We start from the raw sequence: 24,267 nt of genomic DNA on the forward strand, positions 1-24,267 counted from the left end.
TTTGATATATAAAGTTTTATTTAAATTTCAAATCTTTTAAATTTTATAGAAATAGTTTTAAAAGATTAAATTGTAATTTACTGTAGTATGATATAGAAATGAATAGTAATTTCTTGTTACACTTAAGTTTGACTAACGTGTAATACACACATTTTTCATACTGTAAGGCATATTATTAATGAAGCCAATACTATTACTGTTCGCTATTTATGCCTAAATAATTATGCTATGACCAAAATACATAATATTCTTTTGTATATAGTTTTTGATATATAGTTTAACTTATTGAAATGCTCTTTATATTGGTAGACGTTTTTGGATCCAAATTGATTCAAAAACTAACATGTTAAAATATGCTCTTAAATCTCGAAAAAAAAACTAAATCGAAGAGATTGGAAATAATTCTAAATAAGGGTTTAAACATCCATAAATAAGTAAAAGATTATAATATATTTTAGATATTTTAATTTACTTAAATTTAATGTGTTTTAAAAGTCATTATAAACCCTGCATCCCTTCCTTATTCCAAAAAACCTTCCCCGCAGTTATAATCTTCTACATAATCCATTTTCTAACCCATATAGTGATATATTGTAATCTAAATTTAGAAACCTAATTTATTAATGAAGTTTACAACGTATTACAAAAATCAAAGTACACTAAGGCCCGCTACACATTATAAACCCCTCATCCAAATCTTATCTTAAATAACCTTCTTCACATTTCTAATATCTCATCGAATCTATTTCCTTACCCATGTAGTGAATTATTTTAATCTAAAATCAAACATCTAATTTATTACTATATTTTACAATGTATGTCAAAAGTCAAAGTACACTAAGACCCGCTAGACACTATTGACCTCTCATCCATTTCTTATCTTAAACAACCCTCTTCTTTTTATTCGTATATTGTAATTCTTTTCTCGTTTCTTGCAACATAGATCTGCTCGAACATCGAACATAGGTTATATTAAGCAATCCACGCTAATCAGCGGTATCGCTGCATACATCAGCATATAAATTATTTATACTAAGTTATATTTAAATATATAAACCTATATTTATAAGCCTATAAATATATATATATATATATATATATATATATATATAAACCTATGTAAAATATTTGTATAATTAATTTTACTCTTTGTTTTTCAGAAATGGAATAAGGAACTACCCATATCGTAACAACAACTTCAAATACAATCCAAACGGTTACTATAAAAATCCGGTAAAAATCTTTAATAACTAATCTTCTTTAATTTAAATAGATAAGTTTTATTATTACGAGTAGGTATTTTATGTTTTTAGATTTTAGAATTAAAAAATGTTATATATTTTGTTTATTGTAATAATTTTTTAGTTAAATATTTTACACATATTAATGAGGAAACTCTTAAGAGGACTGAATAACAATGTCTCAAATTTCATAACAGTTATAACATTTTAAGAATATTAATCTTTTTAAATAAAATTTAACTTAACCAAAATTCCATAAGAATTTGACAAAGTCTTAGTTATTCAATAATTTCAATAATTTTACCTTTTTTAATTATTATATTCAGAATCGGAACACATACAATCATTAGTTTCTTAACTGAACACATTTAGGATTACAAGACTCTGCAACCGTATTTAGTTCACTTTTTTAATAATATATTTGTGAAGTGGACCCCATCTTCAGTGTCTTTGTAAAATCTTGATTACATGTTATAGTTCTTCATGACAATTTTTTGTTGAAAAATGATCTGTGAGAAATTGTATTAAATTTCTCTCACCATAAACAGAAAAATGTTTTTTCTTGTCAAATTCGTACATTTATCGTCATAAAGTTTTTGAATATACTACATGATCCTTAATTTGTGTAAAGATAGAATGTATCTTTACATTCGTATCTTAAATTTAAAAAATTTTCTAGATGTCAAGGAAAAAATTGTTTTGTAAATTTTAGCTCTACAACCGAATATTAAACTTAGATTAGGTTAAGTTATATCGGCGATTCTTAAGGGATCCACTAAGGCCTATTGGTCCATTGTTTTACCGTATAATGTAGAAACGCAGAGTTTAAAACCACTTAGAACATTGGGCGAAGCTTAGAATCTTGTTTAGTGGGAGGTCTTGTAGTTGATCTAGATTCTCAAGGAAGGGAACCCGTAAAGTGTTGAGTCGTAGCCATGTATGAGCTGGGTAAAAGCAAAATAGATGAGGGGTACGAACTAGTAGATTCATCGTCTTCCCCACAACTGCGACAGGTATGTTTGAATGGGAGATTCAATCTTCTAGCATGGTTACCTAATCTATAACCTGTAAGTGAAAAGACTGATACCATAAGACTGATATCACTACGAGGCATCTCAATAGAAGAATTGGATTTCCTTTTCGTGAAAAAAATTTCATTCAGATGCATATATATCGTTTAACTTTAAATTCTTGAAAAACTAAAAAAAAAACACTTCTTTTTGTCACATAGTATTAATATCTGATTATTAAATTATTATACTATATTATAATTTATATACTTTAAGAATATATATAATAATAATATATTACTAATATATTTGTAGTTTCAAGATTTTGTTGAATATAGTTTGAGAGTAAAGAAGATTTACTCTTTTGTGTATATATCCAATCAAATATAATTATCTTAATTTTATGATTTTAATAAACGTATATGTTTTGTATAAATAACTTTTTTTTTTAAAATCTGTATTAAAAATTTAACGGTAAGATTCAATTTATTATACATATTTGCAGATATCATGCAAGCTTATAGCTTATAGTTTTTTATTCGAGTGAATTTTTTTGTAATTATTATTTTATAGATTTTAAATATTTTCATAAATAATTTGATATTTATCTTTGTTATAGTCTTATATTTAACACTATACTAATTATTCTATATTTATAATATACTATTTTTTTTTTAAATTTTCAGTACAACGGATATAAACAAAATAATAACCGATTTAACTTTAACAATCGTTATCAACATAATTCAAATAATAATAATCGCATTTGGAATTATAATCGATTTAAAAATTATAATAATAATAACAATTTTAAAAGAAGCGCTTATCCGAAGTATAATTGGGGGAACCATAATAATAAAGGAAATAACCAATTTTATAATAAAAATAATAATAATAATAGAAATAACAACAACAATAAAAATAATTCTCAAAGTCATTTTGACGCTGATGAAGAACAAAGTGTAGAAGAATCCATAAATTCTAGTGTTAACAGTAATTCTAATATTAAGAATAATAAAGTAAATTCGATTTCCCATAATATACATTTAAACAAGCAATCAACGTCTTCAACTGAAGTTCCAATAACATCTACAGATACAGATGCCGGAAATAAAATAAATAAATTTCAAAGCAATACGTCTAAAATAAGTATACGTGAAAAAAATATTAAAGGAATTACAAATCGAAAACCAGTCAAGAGAAAACAACAAAATTGTTTAAAACATAAAGATTTCTATACGAAATTTAAAGATACAACTGAAACGTCCGCAATAACCACACCACATGTACAAGATTCTAAAAACGAAACAGATACAATTGTAAATATAGATACTTTGGCAAAACTATTAGGCGTGGATATTGGAGAAAGAGGAAAAATAACAAGCGATAATAACAAAAAGTTAGATACCGTAGAAAACGATCAACCTAAAATATCGATCGTACCAATTCAAAGACTTGTTAGAGACGATTTGTTTACCGAGTATGATCCTAGTTCAAATACAATAAAATTGCAATCAACTTTTTGCAAACCTAATATCTTTCCAGAATTTAAATCTAGGCAACGTAAAACCTCGAGTTGTAGTACAAGCAGTGATCCAGCTGAAATTTTAATTGAAAAGGTCGTTAATATGGATAAAATACAAATACAAAATGTCATCAACAATTGCGGGACAAAATATGATGAAGCACTTAAGTTACAGGCACGTAAGCGTTTACACGACGAAATTCGTAAACAAATGAAAGATATAAATCTGGATCCAGTGAAAGATGCAAGCAATCTTGAATTTTTACCAGATGAAATAATCGACTCTATACATATACCAGACGGTGTTTTAGCTGAATTAAGTCAAGCTTTCGGTATTGATTTAGGTGGAAATTCAAATACACTACAGTCTCGTGAACACTTGGAAATTTTAAGTCACGATGTTATTTCACCACCCACAAGCATTACTTATTCGTGTTTTAATAACAATAATATTAATGGTACTGAAACAAATGGTTTAACTAATATTCGAAACCAACAAATTGTTGAAGTTGAACCAAAAAAAGGGTTTGATGATTCTTTGCATTTTTTAATTCAGAAAAATTTCGAAGATATGATGTTAGCACATACTAAGACCCCAACAAAAACTTCAAGTTCACCTAGTACTGCGGACTGCGCAGACAATTGTGCAGAGCAAAACCGTATTGGAACTGAATTCATTCAAAATTCATACACAGAGAAGCATTTAACACCAGAAAAATCTCCACGTAGTTCTCTAAATGAAACAAAGGGTATTGAAAGTGTAAAGTGTTCACCTACATCAAAGCATTCTGCCAAATTAGTGACTTCCGAAAATTGTACAGATAATTCTATTAAAGAAATGAAACATTTCTGTAATGAGAAAGATTGTTTACAATGTAAGCGTAGCAAAAGCGTAGAACGTACGTCTGTAGAAAGATGTTCCCCCAAATTAGAGCCTCTTGAAAAATTACCAGAAATCACTATTAAAAAAGAAAAAAAGTGGCGTAGAGTAAAACACAAAAAGAGCTTACGCACAAACGAAGTTATTGTAATTGAGTCCTCGTCATCTTCATCAGCATCATCTAGTAGTTCAAGTTCAAGCTCTAGCTCATCGTCATCTTCCGACAGCGACTCAGACTCTGACTCATCTGTACAAAGAGATATTTCATCTGCCAAACAGCATCATTTAAAGGTTAAAATAGAATCGGAGAGTGTTATTAAAGAATTCGAAAACTTAGTGTTGCCATATATTAGTGAACGTTTAACCAAACGTTATCGTTCGAACTATAGCGGTTCATCTTACTCTAAATTGCATTTTATATCAATGATATGTACCAGTAATTATAACATTGGTACATATACTAAACAGCAAATTAGCACTATACAACGAAATCTAAAATCAGGCAATAGAGGTATGGCTTTAGAGTTTCTAAAACGTGAAATTGTTAACGTTAAGAATAAACAGAAAGAAATTGCTGAAAATGAAACCAACCTCAACAAAACGAATACGAATTGCAACAATAATGATTTAATGAAACCACAAACTCATAAAAACTCTAAAAACTCTGATTATACTAGTGATAAAAATGAGCAAAAAGCTGAAGAAACCGAAAGCAATAACTCGAAGGAATCCAGAAAACAGACAGAGTCTGTAATGCACAAAAATGTCAACGCAGCAGAAAAAGTTATTACCAACAACGAACATAAAACGAAGGCTTCATCAAAGGAATCAACTGAAAAGATTAAAAATTCGACTCTGCAATCAACGCCAACTCAACATCAAACGAGTGTGAATGAGGACATGTCAGGAGGAGCAAGCGTGGAAGAAAAAAATGCTGACACTGCAGAAAATTCTAATGAAATGATTGCAAGTCAAAGAATTGATATGTCTCAAAATCCAAGTGAACAAAATACAACAGAAGACAACCCAAATGAGATTATCACGCACAGTGTTGCCAATGTTGTTGAAAAAAATACAACTCCGTCTGAGACGGACAATAAATTTTCACCAAATCAGAGCAATAATGTTTTTGAATGTAACAGGCAAATTTCACAAACAAATTTAATACGAGTAGGTGGTAATTTAATCAATGAATCCACATTCTTGGCAACAGAATTTTCAAACTTAAATGGCATAAGTAGTTTGAATACTTCTCTAGCAGTGAATAACACTTTTCCGCTGGTTGATCTAGAGGCAATACGTTATCATAGTCCTATTGGCGAGGATGTTGTTAAAAGTATACGTGAAAATGATATTAAAATAATGGAGCTTGAAAAACGTAAAATATTTTTTGATGATATGATAAATAAATTTGAGCGGAGCAAAATAGATATCATCAGGCAAATACAGGAAATACAACAGCAAAACTTTATGTTATACAATTCTGGACGAAACACAATAAGTCCTATTGCGTGCAATACACAAACAGTTGTTAAAAATGAAAATAAACAAATAAGTGTAAATAAAAGTCCATCTACTGTAATCAAATCCAACACACCGCCGATAACAAGTGAATCTATAATCGAAACTGCAACCGAAACAAGTTCGAATTCAAATAGTTCTACAAGTAATAAAACCAACGTGAAAAAATCTGGATCAAAGCAACGAAGAAGTAAGTCTATTGGTACTAATACTACTGCTAATACTTCAACTAATACTACTGACTCCGATAACATCAATAATGCTAAACGTCCACGTAATTGTTATAATGACGCTACATCACCAAAACGCAAGAAAAAATCAGGAGATAACAAAGAATCATCAAAATCAAGCAATACTAAAGAATACCAAAAAAAACCTATACCTTCAGCAGTTATACCCAAATCATATTCTAAATCCTCATCTTTTAGTACTAAAGACACAACCTCAAGTACAGACGTCAGTAAAACTTATTATACATATGCACACATACCAAGCGGTTTTCTTAAAGGTGTAGATCATCCGGTATCTCAACTCATTGTTGCAGAAGATGGTATCATAGCAGCTTGTGACGATGGTATAGTCTATAAATTTAACTTGAACGATCTGAAATTAGAAAAACAGCAACGTAAACATGGAGAGGCAATTACAGATATGTATCTTAATGATTCGGGAGAGTTATTCACTGTTTCTCTGGATGGTTTTATGAGAAAAACACTTCTAAAGGTAATTAGCTTTTTTATTATTATTGTTATTATTAAACGTGGTATTTTAAATTATTTAAATTTTGTATTATATATATATATATGTATATATTCCGATGGTTTATTTATTCAAAAAATGGAAGACAAATCCATTTTTAATATTAGCTATTAAGATTAATTAAATCTTAATAGCTCTAAAGAACTTATACGAAGTTTTTATAAACCACATTTTATTTCCTTCATATAATATCAATTTAAAGTTATTTTCTCTGAGTGCATTCATTAGTTACCAAATCTTGTGTGTTCTGATAAGAAATATTCGATAATATGTTGTTGTATTTTTGTAATAAAAGCCTCTTTTAAAATTAATGTGATTTAATCTAAAAATTATCTGTTAGTTTTAAGAAACCGCATTTATTTAAAATTTATTTATTAGTGTCTTCGAATTTCTAAAACATTTCCCGATAAGTAATTTTCTAGCTATTATGTGCTGTTTTCTTACAACAATCAATATGTCGCCCGAAGACTACATCTGCAAAATGCAAGTTGCATTCACGATCCTACAAAGTTTAGTCAGCTTCTGCGGTTGATTCAAAATTGTTGGAAATTTTATATGCAAATCACATTCAGTTACTGGATGTGGTTGTGATCTATGCAAGGCATTAAAGTGGACTACTTTTTATTGCTACTGTTTTAAATTTATGACATCTTGAACAAAAGAAACTCCATATAGAAATATAATATATCCTGCATATACAATACATTCTATAAAAATGATATTCTGTATATAATATTATTATTTATTCTTTGCGTTTTACAGAATTTGGAAACCAATTTAATGTCTATTGATCTGACGGAACCTTTGCAAACCCTCGATGTTGCGTGGGGTGTAATATATATTGGTAGTAGATGGGGAAATGTATACAAGTATGAAACAACAGTAAGTAAATAAAATTTTTCACATATTACAATAACTATATTAATGTTATAAAAGCAAGCAGTGGGAATATCCATGTGTGTACTTAACCCGCATAGATAAGCACAAATAAAGCTGTCATTGTTCTTTTGCTTTGTCATTCTTTCTTTGTCATTGTATTTTTCTTATTAATAAGGTATATAACAAAATAAATAGTATTTTATCTTAATCATGCTATATTATCGTGAGTAAGATCATGGATGGAAGATAGTGCCGACCTTAGATTCTCGCTAACTTTATATAATCGATTTCTTTAATCTTTTAACATCATATACACTTTTTAATACCTGTAACTGCAATAAACTTCCTTCAGCAACTTCCATAATCGTATATTTTTTCCAAAAAAATTTTTTTATATCTTACAATGAATATTGTAAATGATCATTAGCTAAGTATATTTTCTTATGTGTAAATATTTTGTTTTTGTTTTTGAAGATACATCAAACTAAGCAATACAATCAACATGATTGTGCTCTAATTGTGACAATTTCTTCATGTCATCATCCAATTGTCTTACCCCTTTATGTAAACGAATTTGATCCATATTGTCTTATAGATTCACTACATTTAAACTACGAGATTTCTACATCATGACCCGGATTTTGTTCGAAATTATGCTTGCCTTGATATGCTTGTCTTCACTTCAACCAAATACTCTACCTTTCCTCATTCCATCCAAGTTTTTAAAATAACTATTATATTATTTTAATGATAGCCTTAAAACTCCAATTCAAGTGAATATGCAAAACTATTTATTATTTTTCGGATTTATACCGTTTTGTAATTATCAGAACTGTAGCTTGGAATTCATTTTAGATTTTTCACTGTTAAAAAAAACAACTAAAGGTTAGAATCATTTCAAAACAATTTAAGAAATTATTTTTGTTGATATGATTTTTAACTCTTGGTTTTGTTCTTTTTCAAATAGACCAGATTAGGTGCTGACAACCATACTAAAGTAATATATTGTGCAGTAGAAGCCTGTATAGCATCAGTGTGTTGAGAAAGAGAAAAGGAAACCATGTGCTTCCCAGCACTTTTTCATTAAATATTCTTCATATATTTATTACAATATATGCCAATATAATGCTCATATTATTATTATTTAATCATCTCATTCTGAAAGTCATAGTCTTACAATTGCTGCGTTCGATTCGCAAACTATCTACAAATTATACATTACACTATAAACTGACATTTTAATTTGAAAAATTGTGACATCATTATCTTGAAGTATAGCAAGCGAGTATATTCCAGCAAAAGTGAACTAACCTGACAAGTCTATAAACTTGGCTAAATCGCATTCGCAAGTCACAATCCCGACAAAAGTTATTATAGTCTCATAGCACGTCTTCCTGGTGCGCAATAACCTATCAGCACCGATACCGTTATGCTGAGCAGCTTACGCTTTAATCGAAGCAGCTGGCTGGTATGTTTTTTGTTCAGTTTTGAATCTTTAAACTAAGTTGTTATTATATTTTAGAATTAGAATATATAAAACTAGCCTAGGTAATAACTGATGAATCGAACGTACCAGTTGTTTACTAGTTTCAGCTCTTTGCTATATTAAATCATTTTCAAGCGAATAATAAAACAAATTTTAACGAATTCGCCTTACCAAGATAAAATTCGCCTAGCTAAGAACCATTTTAAACAGAGGGGCATAGTCAAGTCAAATTTAAAATTTTGTTTGTTTCCAATATAAACTAAAAATTGAGAATGAGAGAAATAGAAATTTCAATTTCAATTTGGCCACGGTGATTAGGCTTTGTGTGCCTCGTCGCGTTGGTCAAAACAGTGTTGCTCACCAATAAATGTCAGAATTTACGCCTATTAGAAGTAAATATGTATGAATTAATATCTTTTAAATTTAACCACAAAAAACATGCCAAAATAGTAATAAATAGAGAAAATTGACAGTTATGATATGATTTTCTGTATAGCATGACCCTTAAAAGCTGTCGGATCGATCATAGCAATTTAGAAAACGTATATTGTAGACTAAACTTTTGTGTAAGATATTGTATCAATATTTGTTTTTATAACAATATTTGTTAGGAAATAATATAATTATAACAATATTTCTTTTTAACATTAATAGAACTTGATAGATTTTGTACAGTAGTAAATTGCAACAAAATTTTATTATTTATAATTAATTGAATTTTTAGCTGACCATACAGCTGTTTGAAGCATTGCAAATACAGTGGACGTCCAATATAACGAATTTTATGTTGCACCCCTTGTTCGTTATATCGAAAAATTCGTAATATCGAATGTTATACATTTACCTACCAATATGGTTATTTTTAGGAGATTTCATATATTTGAGTTCATAAATTAACTTATAAACACGTACGAGTATATATTTATTTAAAAGTATTTTTTATTCGGTTGTTACAAAAATTATTTATAAGAAAGGACGCATTCAATCATAGTGTAGAGTAAAAAAAATCATTAATTTTTGTTTGTTTTTTACTACACTCAAGACTTTTCCTTACCAATATCATCTAAAATTGCCAATATTGTTTCAACAGTTAAACGATTTCTTTTCATCATTTTTGCTTTTATATAAAAACTAAAATTTAATTCACAACGATTTAAACGTCCGGCTTTGTCAAATTAATTTTTAAATGATATTTTCAAACAAATACATATTAAATATAAACACCTTAATATGTACATATGTATGTCTGGATAGTATTTCGTATATGATAAACTGAATTTGTGAACAACAGATCAGTGGCGCCTGCATATATGCATTTTGCCATATATAGGCATTTTTCTCAGAAAAAAAAAACGGACAATTACATGCATATTCTAAGCTGAATAATGCTAGTTTTATAGTAAAATTATATTCAAAAGCATAATTTGTATAAAACAAAAACGAATAAGAAACAAAAAATTTTTTGTTCGTAATATGGAGCAGAATTTTTTTTTTCGTTCGTTATATAGAACAATCAATGTAAATATTTTGGGTGTTCGTTATATCGAAAATTCGTAATATCGAGCGTTCGTTATACTGGACGACCACTGTATTTGTAAATAATTTTTCAAGACTGTAAGTACCAAGAATTTAACTCGCACTCTGTCAAATTTGAAGAACAGAGTTAGTCTTCATCAGCTAGCTAAATAAGCCAAGACCATACTTGATTTGTATGTTCAAACTTGTAGTTTTTTTATTAATTTGCTATGAAAGTTTATTAATAAAATTATTTCATGTGTTATATAAACCAGCTATAGAATAATTAATACTATATTATTATTTTTTAATAATTAAATATAAGAAATAATTCCAAAAGACCACTGATTGGTATTTGGCAATACTCGAAACAGCTGTACATTCAACCAAAACTTCAATGAATTAAAAAAATGGAATTTTGTTGTTGCAATTCAATATTTTTTGAAACCTCCCTATTAAATACAATAGTTTTTATTAAGTAAAATTGTCGCTGTCGCCATTATTGACAATAAAATCAAATTTAATTAATAGAAATTGTTTATATAAACTCTAACCAGTTTAAATACTATATAGAGCAATTAAAAAATTATTTTTATCTTATTAAAAATGCTTTCACGGGACCCAATCTCCTGCGTTGGAATTATATCGTGTCTAGACAATAAAAGTCATCCAATTTTTAAGTACACGCTACAATAAGAATACCCCAATGGAGTTATACTTCATTATTTTGTTTTTTTTTTATAAATTTAAATCAACGTTTTACATTTTCCTTTACTCCATTCGAAGGGTAGAAGTACGTACTTAATCTGTTTTTCATGTTACCAATTTCGAGTAGTTGGTATGCCGGAGTCATAATGTTCGATTTGAAATTTATTGCCAGGACGTGATTATAATTTACGTTGCCTATTTCAGTTTGATAACGCAATTTATTTATGTACATTTTTTTTCCTACAATTCTGCTTTCATTATTGCATATGAAAAAATAAAATAAAAATAAACAGAAAAAACTGCACAAGAAAAAAAATAAAAGTAATTCGATGCAAATTTATTTATTTAAGAATGCACAAATACAGATACATTGCTGCATCCGAAAGTGCGCAGTGTGCAGTAAATGTGCCCCATCTGCTAAAGCTCATAAAATTTGAGCTATGCACAAATCTTTCCTGCAACTAGGATGTCGTTGCCTTTCGGCTCCCCATCCCTGCGCAATCATTGCATCCAACTACATAGCTACACACTCCTAGCTGCGCCTTTATATAGGCGGCATGGCATGTATATGCTTATGTTTATTTAGCTTGTGTTGTATTTAGTTAGTTTTGTTTATGTGCAACTATTGCTTACTCTCTCCCTTTTTCGCTTTCTCATATTGGCATGTTTTCTATTTCTTTCGTACTCTTTTTCACAAAATAATGCACTTTTATTTAGAAATAACAACACATACAACAACTTCAATTTGAAGGCGTTTCAGTTTTAGTCTATTATTGTTTCTTGTATATACTATTATTTATATATCATTTGGGAATATACATTCTCCTACCAACATTGCAATATAAATGTTTATTTAATTTGTTTTATTTAGATATTTAAATTTCTGCCATCTCTTTCTGTTCAAATTGTTTCTTTTAATTTTATTTTGAGCCTGGGAAGCGTAAAGTGATGAACATTTAAACAGCCACTGTTTTGCACTTCTCTAATTTAAAACTCTTTACTTCTATCCATAGGCAAAATCAGAAATGCATTTAAAATAATTGAACATAGCCTACTGGCCTCCCACTTTCCTTACCTATCTATGAACGCACTATATATCGTACTTACATTTTTAATTCCAAAATGGGAGGTTCTCGGGAACCTTATAAACTAATTTTTCTGCACTCTATGAAGTAAGAAAATATTTATGAAGTTTATTAAAAGTCGCTATAAAACAATGTTCTACTTATATGCCTTATTTAGGTCTTATATCTATTAGAAATCTCTTTACCGAATTTGGCATATTCGAATTATATAAATTCCAAAGAAATTAAAGTCTTTGTGGTAATTGTATTCTTTAGGTTAGCCATTCATTTAGAACACTGATGTCCAAAGTACGGCCTACGAGCCTCATGCGGCATTCATACTAATATTTATGCAGCCTGCGACATATTTTTAATCTACTACAATTAGGCAAGTTTTGTATTTCTATGATATCCCAAATAAATTAATAAAAATGTTTTAAATAATTTATTACATTTCAGGTTAATTTACTTAATTGACAAAGACTTTAGTATATATTTCTTTGTACAATTTTAATTTAGCATCACATTAAAAATAAAATATTTTTCGTATAGCAACAATTAATATTAATAATGCTGACAATGATAGAGTTGTAAAAGATAAATTAATAAAGAATTAATAAAAAATAAAATTTATCATTATCGAAAAATTATGAACGTATATATTTATTTCTACGGTCATCTAATACAGTGCTTTGTATTGTCCCGCGATATTATCTGGTCTGTACAGCCCTAACCTAGAACATACAACATAGTAAGTAAGCAAAAAGCGATCTGATAAACCTTTAGGATTAAACTTACTTTACAACAAAAATATGTACAAAAATGATATTCTTTCCGATGAGTGTAGTGTCTTTTAAGAGTACGTTATTAATATTGCGGAAACTATAACTGCCTTGCAATACATATAACATACATATTGAAAAGAAATATATTTATACCGTACAACACATCACTTGTTCAGTTAGATATTAGTTATCACTAAAATTACTTAATACTGTTATTTGTTCAGAAAATGTCATTACATCCCAAATAAACACAAGTTCTTAACGACTACATATTCTTGAGAAAACCGATTATAGTAACCCATAATATTTCCAATATTTTCCTAAGAAAGAACTGCCTTTTTATAATATAGCTCTCCAGGCTATCCATTCAAGCAATATCCCAAATCTTTGATTCCTCTCACATTACGAAACGAGCATACGTGGGTTTGGATTGAACAATATTATCACCATTTATCCGAATGAGATCACATCTCACCTTTATTAAATTAAGTCATTTCGATCGTACCGTTTTTGTATCTTATATTCATATCTAAAATTTAGGTAAATATAAAGTTAAAGTTCAAAGTATTAAAAGACTTTTCGTTATTGATTATATTTTAACTTCTTTATATCAAAGTTGCCAGACTATAGTATATACATTCAGATATAACCTGAGAAAACTGACCTGAGAAACTAAAACAAGGAATATTATTTTTATTACAAATCTCCTAGTTATACTTTTGCTAATATTGTGCAATACAATCTAAAATCTCACCTTGAATTCTAAACTGTTTTCACACTGTCCCTAGCGTCTAAATTATATGGTTGGTTTTTACACAAACACAAAACGATATTTATTGAATAAGTAGTTTTTCCTTGATTACAAAAAGTTATTTACTATTATAGTAAAAAATTCCATATATATATAGGCGATTTCTGCAAAGGTCGTCAAAAAATAACTTTAAACAACGTTGTTGCTATAATGCATATCTTAATATTGTTTGCTAAGTAACTTCAAAGAAAAAAGATTCAGGTACTTTCAATCAACATTTATCATATGATAATATTATTAGTTGCATCTTACATATGAATCATTAAAAGTCTAGTTTAAGTAAATGTACTAAACACACTCTTCGCATAACTTTATTTAAACCTATCAACTTCTAATATTCTTCTTAGTTAAGCCTCTTCCGAGTTAGTGCTTCTGGGCACTTTTACTCTTTGACAAGTTATGGACTCTGCAGAGTCCCACCCATCTCACTGACTAATTTGTGTGTTTCTCATAAGTTTCATGATTATTCAGCTTTTATGACTGATCTATGATCTGTGTACCGCCCCGTGCGGTTACTGATTACTGGGCGGTACAATTTTAATCCCGTATCCAAGAAAGATTTTTACCACCTTATACTTATTACATTCTCAAATTAATTTTAATTTGAGAACGCATTTACATCAACACAATTATTTGGAGATATCTACTGTGTATTGTTATGTTCTTAAAGCTGTGATTTAAATATTTCTCTTGTGTTATAATTGTATCCACAGTCTATAGTACAGTCTGTTTTCTTTTTATTATCAAATTATGTCTTTCTTTTTGTCGACGTGAGTTGTTCAATTGGATCTTCAACTAATTTGTTTTGTTTTTTGTATACGAAAGTCTTTTTTTTATTATTATTTTATATTAAAGTCATTTTTTATTATTTTATTTTATATTAAATATTTTATGTATATCATATTTTTTATTAAGCTAAAAATATTATGTGTAAAAAAATGTGTAAAAAATGTTTTTCTTTATGATCTTCATATTTTTGCATTCCTTTATCATAGCATTATTTCCATTTCTGCTTAAGACATTTTCAAAACGTAGTTTTTAAAAGGTTATTCTTATACGCAAAGATCCATGAGTCTTAACTTTTCCAATCCATTTTATTATCGAAGCAAAAAGGTTGCTTCAGAAGACATCGCGTTTAAATAACAGAACGTTCTAAATAAGGAAAAATTTCCAATGAAGATTCACTATACATCGCTAATCGCTTTCACGACATTTCTTTATATAGTCTCTTATATGATAAGACACTTCATAACTTGTCTGTTATAGCAAGAGAGTAGTGTTTGTGTTTTGCATACAAATGAGAGACTTTAGAGCAACCAAATACACCTTTTGAAGATCTCTGTAATAAGAGTTTCATTGTTTAAAAATAAAATTTTTGAACTGATCTTAAAAAACACTTTAGTTTATTTCTTTATAAAATAATTAAGTCACAGTTCTACCAAAAAGTTTTATCTTTTCCATTGATATTATAAAAAAATCGTAAAATATGATGTGCTCTAAAAAATACGAGTAGTATATGTGGTGAAATTGTGGTATATATCTGAATTATTTTGAATGTTTTTAAAAATCAATAGTATATAAAAATATATAAAGTTGATTTTGCAATCATTTTTATATTCTTATTTAGATAATTATAATGTATGTGCTTTTTTATTAACAAAATCTACAAGATATTAACATATAATATAAATCATCCACATATGTATATATAAAATAGTAGTTCATATTATTATTATTACTATTATATAATATATAATATTATTATAATAAAATATATTATGGTACATAAAATATAATGTTATAATAATATATAATGTTATTATAATAATATATATGTATTATAGTTCATATATAAAAATATGAATTTGGATTCCTGATCATTTCTAAATTCTAATCGAGGAAATTATAATATATGTACTTGCATTTAATAGTAATGCAAACCTTTTTTCCTCGAACTAAATTTATAAGATATAAATTTATTAATATGTAATATATATATAATACGTTGAATAAAACCCTTGAAATGGCACTCCCAGAAAAGTTTTCCAAGTCTTTTAAATACACTCCACACTTTTTGGTATATAACTGGTATTAGTCATATATCTATCTGTACGCCTTTCACTCTATTCTGTATACATATTTAGTGTTTATTGTTTTGTAGTTATATAGTTTTGTTTATATACAACTAAAGCATGCACAACAGCAGTGAGGTGCATTTTATTAGTCGTCGCAGAAAACACACCCAGTTCTAAGGCGTTGCATGCCACAACATGTTCTCAGGTCTATGCCGCTCTACACCATTGCCTTCTTGACAGCCTGCTCCTAGCCTGCAATTGCCAATGCAGTTTGTATATGATTTTGCTTATATTTATTTAGTTTATGTTGTGTATTTCGTTTATGTACATTTATATGTTTTGTTTAAATGCAACTCTTTCTTTCCTACTCTCACTCTTGCGCCCAAAACAACTCGAACACTCTTCGCTTTTAAGGCGTTGCATTCTAAATATTTCTTGTTTACTGCCTTTCGTCGTTATTGCTCCTGTTACTAATGCAATGTTGTTGTTGTTCTGCTATGTCTACGATTGTTAAAAAGTCTACTCTCCCCATATTTAAACTAAAACGAGCGCTCACCGATGCTACATCGTGCTAGACTCAAACTCAAACTCAGACTCAGACTCATGATTATATTTATTTACTCGTAAGTTGTATTGTAGATATTTTGGTGAAGTTTTTGTTTATGCAGGTTGCTCTCTTTCTCACACCACCCCAAAAAATCTACCAACACTGCAGTGCAGTGTTGTATACTGCTAAGTGTTGCTATGCATTATTGTGTGCTGCAAAGACTTTGTGCTTAGCTTTAACGCGTGGGGGTATGAGTGTGCATCCTTCGTCTCTCGTTAAATGCTTCATACTCTGTTGTGTTATTGTGTTGCATTTTCTGTGATAACACAACATCACTGCGCATGTCCTGTCCTACCAACACAACATATGACTTGCATTTTTAATTTCTTTTATTTTTGCTTCCATTTTTTCTTTGCTTATATTTATGCTATCATAGCAAAAATAGCAAAAATATAAAAAGGAAATCTGCATGTAGATAGTCAAGTGTGCTTTTAAATAAATAGTAGTTTTTCATATGCCATATGCTTTTAATAAATACCCATTACACCGCCACTGGATTGCTGTTTACTATTTTATGTATGTTCCTCTGTTATTCTGTTATGCCTCTGTTATTGCCTCCATCTCTGTAGTGTCTGTAGCGTCTGTCAGTGTTTATGCTTGTGCCTGTGCCTGTGCTTATGCTTATGCCTGTTGCAATTGGAAAGTTGCCTTTGCTTAGCTTTTCTTTGGTTGGCTCTTAACGACTGTCTGGAAAGTGTTTTTGTGGGTGTTTTCCCCATTTCTCATTGGTTGTATCAGACGAATCAAATTGTTTGCAATATTTTGCTGTAAGCAACTCTTTTTATTGTTTATTGTATTGTCGTACTTGCATCCACTAAATAAATAAAACATTCTACTGTTGTACATAAAAAGTGAGCTGTGGAGCGATGTGCAGGAATTCATTTTTTTTTTTTTTTGCTTTTTATTGCAACTATTTTATATGCATTTACAGTCGTATATAAATTCATTTAAATAGATTATGCACAAACTATATGACATTTTAATTATAAAAGAAACAAACTAAAATAATACCAAATTTAGCTGTCAGTTTAATTAAAATTAAGAGCTTTTTGCATATGCCAAAACAAAACTTATACAATAAGAATAAAAAAAATATATGCTGAAATATTTCTTTGTAGAGATTTTGATTATAATTTATTGCTCTTTAAGATAAATAAATAAAATTTGCTATAATAGTAAAATATCAATTCAAAACATGAATTTGAAAAATTGTTTTTGTTATATGTAACATAAAAAAAATTAACTTTGGCTTTGATGAAATGACGGCATTACTAATCAATTCACATAAATAGGTTTGTTTACTTATAAAATTTTTTGTTTACTTATGCGTTTTCGATTGGTAACTCTGGGGTATTTCCCTGCGGAGAGGGGAAAAGAATACTCCCGCGGTTAGGATTGCTTGTCGTAAGAGGCGACTAAAATTCCCCAGTGCCAGTTTGACACTTATGTAAGAATTGCAAATGGTAGTGAGTGAGCACGGCACTCGCGACATCTGACCAGAGATGAACCGATCTGGTACTACGGGTGTCAGTGGCACGCAGCTTCGGCTGTTCTGACCATTGGCGTTGGCTTCGTAGTGGCTGTCGGTTGATACCCAAACGTACGCGGGAAGAATGATTTGGTATTGGATTATCATTCATTCGCCGTGGAGTGCGTTTCACACCGGGTGCTACAGCCCAAATTGTAGCAGAGGTTTAAGGTAGGCCTCGCATCTCACCAAGGTGGAAGTTATGACTTACATGAATTTCTTCATTGGTACCGGCGGAATAAGGAAGGCCAATGGGACGTTGATTGACGCTTTATATTAATATGTGTGTTAAGAGCACCGTGATGTTGAGTTATCCCGACAGGAAATCACGTAAAACAATTCGAGACTTCTAACTCTGAGGTAATTTTTTCAATCGACATACACTTTTAGTGCAATATTCATGTCCGATTGGTAAATCTCGAGCAAAATGTATAACACACAGGATTGATTTATAACACTCTAGATATTTTGCCAGAGTAGCACGATTACGCTGATATATAAAACTGTTTTATATGACTTGAAAAATAAAGTATGATTTAATTCGGTATACATATGTATTTATTTATTTGATAGATCGGGAGTAAGTCTAGATTACAGGTTTCTCTAATTTGGGTACCCAGACATGAAGGACACGAAGGCAACGAAAAGGCGGACCTTTATGTCAAAAAAGGGACAAAAGAGCCTTTCATCGGCCCATTTGACTTCAATAAAAAGAAAATAAAACAGAAGATCAAAAAATGGATCCAACAAAGAAACATTGAATATTGGAATGGCACAGACGGCCTAAATCATTCAAAAAAATTCTTGACTTTTAATGTCAAAAGAGCAAACATCGTTCTTAACTTAAACAAGAAGAGTCTAAACTCATTCTCTGGTGCACTAACAGGCCACGCCGCCTGCAATGAACACCTACACAAAATAGGTATATCCGATACAAATATTTGCAGATTTTGCTGTGAGAAAGAGTCTATGGAACATCTGATCCCCAACAATGATGCACTACGACACAGAAAAAACAATGTATTAGGTACATACCAACTAGAGGATGAAGATCTTCAAAAACTCTCGCCGAAGGAGCTTATTCTATTCCTCGAGATACTAAATGTGTTAATACAAAGGGGTGCAAAAAAGATCAAGCTGGTCGCAAAGCAGAAAGGCCTTAGCCTAATCCATAAACCATTGCATGACATTACAAGTCTAGATTAAACGCAAATTTGAAAATCGAAAACCCCATTAAAAAATTTTTTTGGCTTTATTGTCAAATTTTAATTTTATATATTGTCAAGTTTTTATAAAATAATTTTTTTTGGATGGTCTCTTTCAAGTACCATTAACTCAAAACTTCGTACCGGTAAGTGGTTCGAACAATACGTTCATATTTCGTCTAGAATAGTATAGAATAGAATTTAAGGGTTCTTTAGCAGAGCTCCCAGCAAAACAAAACACCGCAACCGCTGTAAATATTTTGTGCCAGAAACTGACTGTAATTAAAGTGAAAATATTTTTTCTATTTATTTCTAACCTTAAATTTGTAACGTTCCGAATTTTCTTGGAATTAACTTTGGAATTTCAGCCATTAAAAAACATTAATCTTAATGAAAAGGTCTAATCCATTTAAAAATAATATTGCGTAACGCTTCCAATCTCAACAAACAATTAATGTAACCTTATATGTCGTCAATCTAGGCTTTGAATTGGTTTATAGCGGATTACCGGCCTTTTATCATGACATTTTACGTTGGATATTCTGGATATTTAATAAATTTTTTATCACCCTTTATGATTTACGTCAAAAATATTTAGATTGCGTTGTGTTTCGGCAGCGTTTAACTGATGGTATTCGGGCAATCAAATTTCTTTGTATAAATTTATGTGTTACCCAAACATCAACCAACTGTCAAACAGTTATGTAGTTGAAGTGCAGTAAACCACTACTGAAGCCGACATTCACTCACAGCATTCTTTCCGTTAAATTTTTCGGCATGTTTTTGCAGGATTTTCATCGTTTATATAGTAATAAAACCTCACATAGTTTATTTCTTCAGATATTTCATTTATATTTAAATAAAAAATTTTTAAACTAATGACGAATTACACAACTACCTTAAAAAAATGTGGCTTAAAATATCACCTTTCAAACACGTCTTCATTAATCGGATTAGATTTGCCAGATATATGAGCGACAACACCATCTATATATTAACCAGTATACTATATATAACTCTTTATATTACTCAATATACATATGCTTAACTATAATCCTTCGATTCATTTCAGATTGACCTACAGTCTTTCAAACCCCTTTTCTGGCTGCGTTCCTGTCTAAAAACGTAATACTACCACAGTCATATTTCAAAACTATTTTTTAGCTCTGAGTTTTAACATATATGCATTGAATTACGAAACTCTTTAATCTGAATATAAAAAATGTATTTAAATAAATTTTGGTCTAACTCATGTTTTTTGAATTGTTCTCACACATTTGTTCTTAAAAATATTTTTGTTCCATTCTCTGATTAACCGTATGTTAACAAACCCAAACGCATCGTTTTTTTTTAATGTAAGTAGTGGTAATCTCAAGACAAGATATGACAATACATCAACTGAGGCAAGATATACTTCTCTATATCAATTTCTTTTAGTCTGCCAGTTTAGAATATATAGAATATAGAATGCGATCTTGATTATAAAGATTTTGAAAGTTCTGACATATAAAACATTTCGTTAATATCTATCGGATCCGGTTATTTAGTATTTTTACTGTTTTACAAAAATTTAGCTATCTAAGTCTAAAGACGTTTGTTCACACTTCATATCTTTTGATTTTATTCTAGATTGACTCTGTTCTTTTTTATTAATCCTGTTTCACTTGCACGAAATTCTTCACCTTTTTGTTAGAGATCGCCGGAACATATTAGTTTCAATTGATACATTGATTTTACTGTAGTCCATAACGTTTGTATATACCTAAGTTAAATTTCATGTGTATGAATCTCAATTTGTCAGAATCTATGTGTATAACATTCCTATACCACACGTATTAGTAGTCGCTTTATTTGGGTTATGCGATTACTTTGCTAGTAAAGTTTTTCTAGGATTGCAACTTTTAGACAATAATACAATATAATGTAATATAAGACGTCATCATAGCCTTCCAATATTTCAAAATTAAATTAAATTATGGCAAATTATATGCAACAGTAAAATATGGGTGACTAGTTTTACCAGCTTAATTGAAGAAGACTATTCTATTTGCATAAATATATCAAAGGTGACTTAGACTTGCATGATAATTTAATGGAAAAATCTACTTGCAAAGACTTGTAGTTTGTTGAAAAGCAGTATGCTATATAAATATGTAAATCAATAAAAGATATACGGTATTGCTGTTAAAAAGTCTGACTTCTACTTATATGAAGTGGTTGATAAATCACTTATAATATCTTCAAATGTCCATGCTTCATTTTCGTGAAGAAATGCATTGCTTTCTACAATGGAAACGATTTTTGAATTATAATTAATAATTATAATTATTATAATTAATAATAGTTATAGTTAATAAAATTGTGCATTTTTCGATAAAAAAATGATATTGAAGTTAAGTACTGAACCCGTTTAATAAGTATAAAGAAATATTAGAAATTTACCATGAACAATCCGTTTGGGAATTTTTTGGTTTTAATTGACTACGATATTCTTTAACATTGTGTATTTACACTTGTCACGGGATTTCAATTTAATTTTAAGTATCATAAATACCCTCCCAGAGGGAATACACGAAAAACCGTATATAAAAGTTTTCGTTACAGATAATATTTTATTTAGTAAAAATATCATAAAATAATTATTTTTTATTATTAAATTAATATTATAATTTCATAATATTTATCGTGATATTATTAAAACTTTATCTTTTGTAACTTTATCTAAATTATTTTATTGCTATGTAATAGTAAAATCATCAGAAACTATGTTTGGCATATTTATTAAATATATTAAATGTGTTGCATTTTTCTGAGGCTTTTATGACTACTTATCTCCCCAAGATATGTATATTTCTGCTTCAAATCCATTGAACTACCAATATTCTACCCGTACATCCTCGTAACAGACTTTTCAAAGAGTTGCATGGCACTTGGCTAAAACTAAGCACTAGAGTTTCATAGGTGATTTCGACGCACGCTTAAAACTTCAAACAGGGACTGCAAGGTCGGGTAGGCAAAAACTCTTGATTTCAAGAAATACTGATCATGAAAATAGATCTGTAGGAAATAAATGAACAAAAACAATAATAATATACATTATGTTTTTGCATTTTTGATAAGATCCCAGTTGGGAACGGCAATATTCGTTATCGAAGACTTCGACAAGACATAGAGACATACATAATGACCTATCGAGCATAATACCAACGACGGATTATGTACACTGTTATGCAGAGCGTCCATATTCGAATGAAAATGTGCGGTCCTGACATATCACATTTCACATCCTGATTTTTGTTTTTTTTTTTTTTATTTTTTTCTCCTACATTTTTGTCTTTAATTGAAAAAATGGTTAAATGTTGTCATTTGTTATATATTATTCAAATATTATTACTAAAAACTTACACATAATAAACACTGAAGTTTACAATTCAAAGTTGCAACTAATTAGTCTCACCCCTTCGTTTCTTTCATTTGCCTTTTAACAGGAAAAATTACAAATAGTTTCATGTAATTTTGTACTGAATTCTAATTTCATATATGTATATTTCTATGACGTAATATGTTTTCCATTTTATTACTGACATATCTCTTAATGAGCCGTTAAATCCCTAGTGTGAACACCTACGATTAAAGAACGCTCCAAAATCGCTGCATTGGAAGTGTATAATATGAACAATCCCTTAGTGTTTATGCATACCTGCCTATTAGGCAATACTCTATTTGGCAATACAAGGAAGATAATATTTTTGACTTTCATTCCTGACACAATTATTTTTTTTTAATTTATTTATGACATAAACATTTAATTATAATTTTCGTAATTCTTTTAATTAGCAGGTGAAGTCATATGCAAAAAGTCCAATCTGTTCCACACATAGTCCGGTAATTGCTTTAAAAGCAATTAAGGAGGGAGTACGTAAAATATTGATTATAGCATCAAAAGTAAATGCGGTAAACATTCGTGATGCTGACACTGGTCTACTATTGCGCACACTAGACATGCCCAGAACTGCACATATCTACAGCATAATGCTGGACTTTGGTCATATTTATTGTGGCACCAATAATAAGGAAATTTACAAATATGATATTATGGTATGATATTACAGTAATAATTTGATTACATTATTTAATAATAAATTATTTTTAAATTTAAACTGCGTTAATTGCATTGCATTTAATTAAATAATATTTTTCTAATTCAACAGACTGGAACCCAAATAGCTGTTGTGAAGAATTGTGGCAATGGCATTGTATCAATGAAACCATATAAAGACAAATACTTATTCGCTGGTTGTTATGATGGTTACATATATATAATAAATAAAGAAACAAATACGCAAATTGGAAGTTTTCCCGGTTCCGGAAAATTAGTATTGGCTTTGGAAGTAATTGGAAATAAGGTCAGTGGTTGTGTAACGCAGTTATAAGAACCGATTAATAATTAAAATTACTTCTTTTCTTATTATTTATAGGTTTTAACTTCATCGAAGGACAGAGTTATTAAGGTTATTGATATCCCGAAGCATTTACTCGATAAAATGTCAGACTAATTTTATTAATTTTAAAATTTTTACTTAATAATTAAGTAAATAAATACTTTTGCTTTTACTTCTGTTCATATTAAATATGTTGTAAGAGCATATAATGCTTTTATATCGATTC

General features: G+C 29.3%; 1 protein-coding gene across 1 annotated transcript; it reads left to right on the forward strand.

Moving 5' to 3' along the window:
- Positions 1 to 1,165: 1,165 nt before the first annotated feature.
- Positions 1,166 to 24,260, forward strand: LOC119677421 (serine-rich adhesin for platelets). The gene is made up of 6 exons (XM_038088760.1): positions 1,166 to 1,233; positions 2,938 to 6,900; positions 7,699 to 7,818; positions 23,437 to 23,697; positions 23,811 to 24,005; positions 24,078 to 24,260. The coding sequence occupies exons 2-6, from the start codon at positions 3,880 to 3,882 to the stop codon at positions 24,153 to 24,155; spliced, it is 3,675 nt and encodes a 1,224-aa protein (XP_037944688.1). The 5' UTR covers positions 1,166 to 1,233; positions 2,938 to 3,879; the 3' UTR covers positions 24,156 to 24,260.
- The last annotated feature ends 7 nt before the right edge of the window (positions 24,261 to 24,267 follow it).

The sequence above is a fragment of the Teleopsis dalmanni genome, chromosome 2 (genome assembly GCF_002237135.1).
Source record: "Teleopsis dalmanni isolate 2A chromosome 2, ASM223713v2, whole genome shotgun sequence".
Lineage (NCBI taxonomy): Eukaryota > Metazoa > Arthropoda > Insecta > Diptera > Diopsidae > Teleopsis > Teleopsis dalmanni.

Bases quoted from the DNA above. Each gene is read 5' to 3' on its own strand.
- LOC119677421 (XM_038088760.1), top strand. From the start codon at position 3,880: ATGGATAAAATACAAATACAAAATGTCATCAACAATTGCGGGACAAAA. The intron at 6,901-7,698 runs GTAATTAGCTTT...TGCGTTTTACAG, and splicing joins TGAGAAAAACACTTCTAAAG to AATTTGGAAACCAATTTAAT. The intron at 24,006-24,077 runs GTCAGTGGTTGT...TATTATTTATAG, and splicing joins TGGAAGTAATTGGAAATAAG to GTTTTAACTTCATCGAAGGA.